We start from the raw sequence: 1,955 nt of genomic DNA on the forward strand, positions 1-1,955 counted from the left end.
ATATTTATATATAATAATTGTATACACGTAAAAAAAAATAAAATAATATAATATAAATATTTTTTAATTAAAAATAAAAGGATATATAAATATATACATATATATATATATAATTAAAAATCACAAAAAAAACAAATGCTTAATTAATAATGTAATTAGAAATTTTGAGAAGATAAAAAATTTATGTATATATTACATATATATTATATATATGTGTGTATCCATTTTGTATTTCTTTTTATTAATACGATTTATTAAATAATAGATCTCTTATATTAATAAAGAAGTGATAAAAATGTGTTATGGATGAAAAAGAAAAAATAGTTTTTTGGTTTTCTAGAAATATTGTTATAAATGGATGTTCTTTAGATTTATAAGAAGTAGAATTTATTGTATTTGTCTGTTCATGATTAATATTCTGATGTAGATTTTTATTTTTTAATTTTTTCATGTTTGCAATTTTTTTATTATAATTATATATAAAATGAAATACATAATAAAGGAAGTACAAGATTTTGACAAGATTTTTGTGTATTTTTTTTATTAGCCTTTTTTTCTTTTTGTTTTTAAAAAGTATATCAAAATAAAGACCAAGGAAATTATTTTTATTTTTTTTTATAATATTTTTTATGTTAAAGATAATATTTTTATCACACTCAAATGTCATATTAAAATAAATACAACACATTTCAATTTTTATAATATTTTCTTTTCTTATAACAGCATGTTTTTTTTTACTCTTTATTTGAACAATGATATCATCACAAAATAATATTAGCATGTCTTCTTTTTTGTCATACAGATAATTGAGGATTATGTAGTTGTATCTGAGAAGGGAAGGGAAGCAAATCAAATAGAAAAAAAATAAACATAAATAAAAAAATATATAAATATATAAATAAATATATAAATATATAAATAAATATATATATATATATATTTTATAATATACTTACAGTGGGTGGTTTTTAAAAATTTCCCATTTTTTGATAGAGCAATGATTAAACAAAATTTTATTTTTTTTATAAATTGGAAAGTACGTAATTATTTGATCTTTCTTTTCATATGAATGTAAAGAATCCTGCATAAATAAATTAAAAAAAATAAAATAAATACATACATATATGCATACATACATACATACATACATATATATATACATACATACATATATATATACATACATATATACATACATATACACATATAATATTTATGTTCAAATTTTTTTTTTTTTTTTTTTTGAGGTTACCTTCATTTTTATAGATTTAATTTCTTTCATTGTTGAAGTAAAATAATTGATAATATGCTTCTTATCAAGGTCAAAATATAAAGCATGATTTTTATAATTTTTTATTATATTATCATTATTATTATATAGAAAATTATTAATGCCTGACATTATATCCTTTCCAAATGATTTTATTGTATTATTAAATAAATTAAAATTTGAATAATTATATTTTTCTTTATCTTTTTCCTTTATATTTTTTATTTCTTGATCTTGTTTTATATTTTGATGTATAACAATATTATTATGAATAATATCATCTTCCTTATTGTCATAAGAATTATAATCACTATTATTTGTTGAATAATTTAATATATATCTTTTTTTATCATTATGTATATAAAAAAGTTTTTTGTTTATATTCTGTATTTTTTTTTTTCTTTTTGATTTTATATATGCATTTGAATCACTATAAGTTTGTAAATCATTCCAAATTTTAAGAAAATTTTCATGTTGAGTTGTTTTTATTTTATTTTGTAATAATAAACTTTTATATTTCCTAGATAAGAATATTTGACTTTTAATTTCTGTTTCTTTATTAAAAAATTTTTGTGTTTGTGTAGTATGATCAACAAGTTCATTTTGTTTATTATCTATATTTACAATATTATTATATTTATAATATATTATATCGTCTTGTATATGATTTTCTTTTTCTTCATGT

General features: G+C 16.3%; 1 protein-coding gene across 1 annotated transcript; it reads right to left on the reverse strand.

Moving 5' to 3' along the window:
- Positions 1–241: 241 nt before the first annotated feature.
- PGSY75_0018100E (putative membrane protein) lies at positions 242–1,955 on the reverse strand (the record flags this gene model as incomplete). The annotated part of the gene is made up of 3 exons (XM_018783325.1): positions 242–827; positions 957–1,081; positions 1,253–1,955. Coding segments are annotated over 3 exons (1,414 nt in total), but the record flags the coding sequence as incomplete, so codon positions are not given.

Source organism: Plasmodium gaboni (assembly GCF_001602025.1).
Source record: "Plasmodium gaboni strain SY75 chromosome Unknown, whole genome shotgun sequence".
Classification (NCBI taxonomy): Eukaryota; Apicomplexa; class Aconoidasida; order Haemosporida; family Plasmodiidae; genus Plasmodium; species Plasmodium gaboni.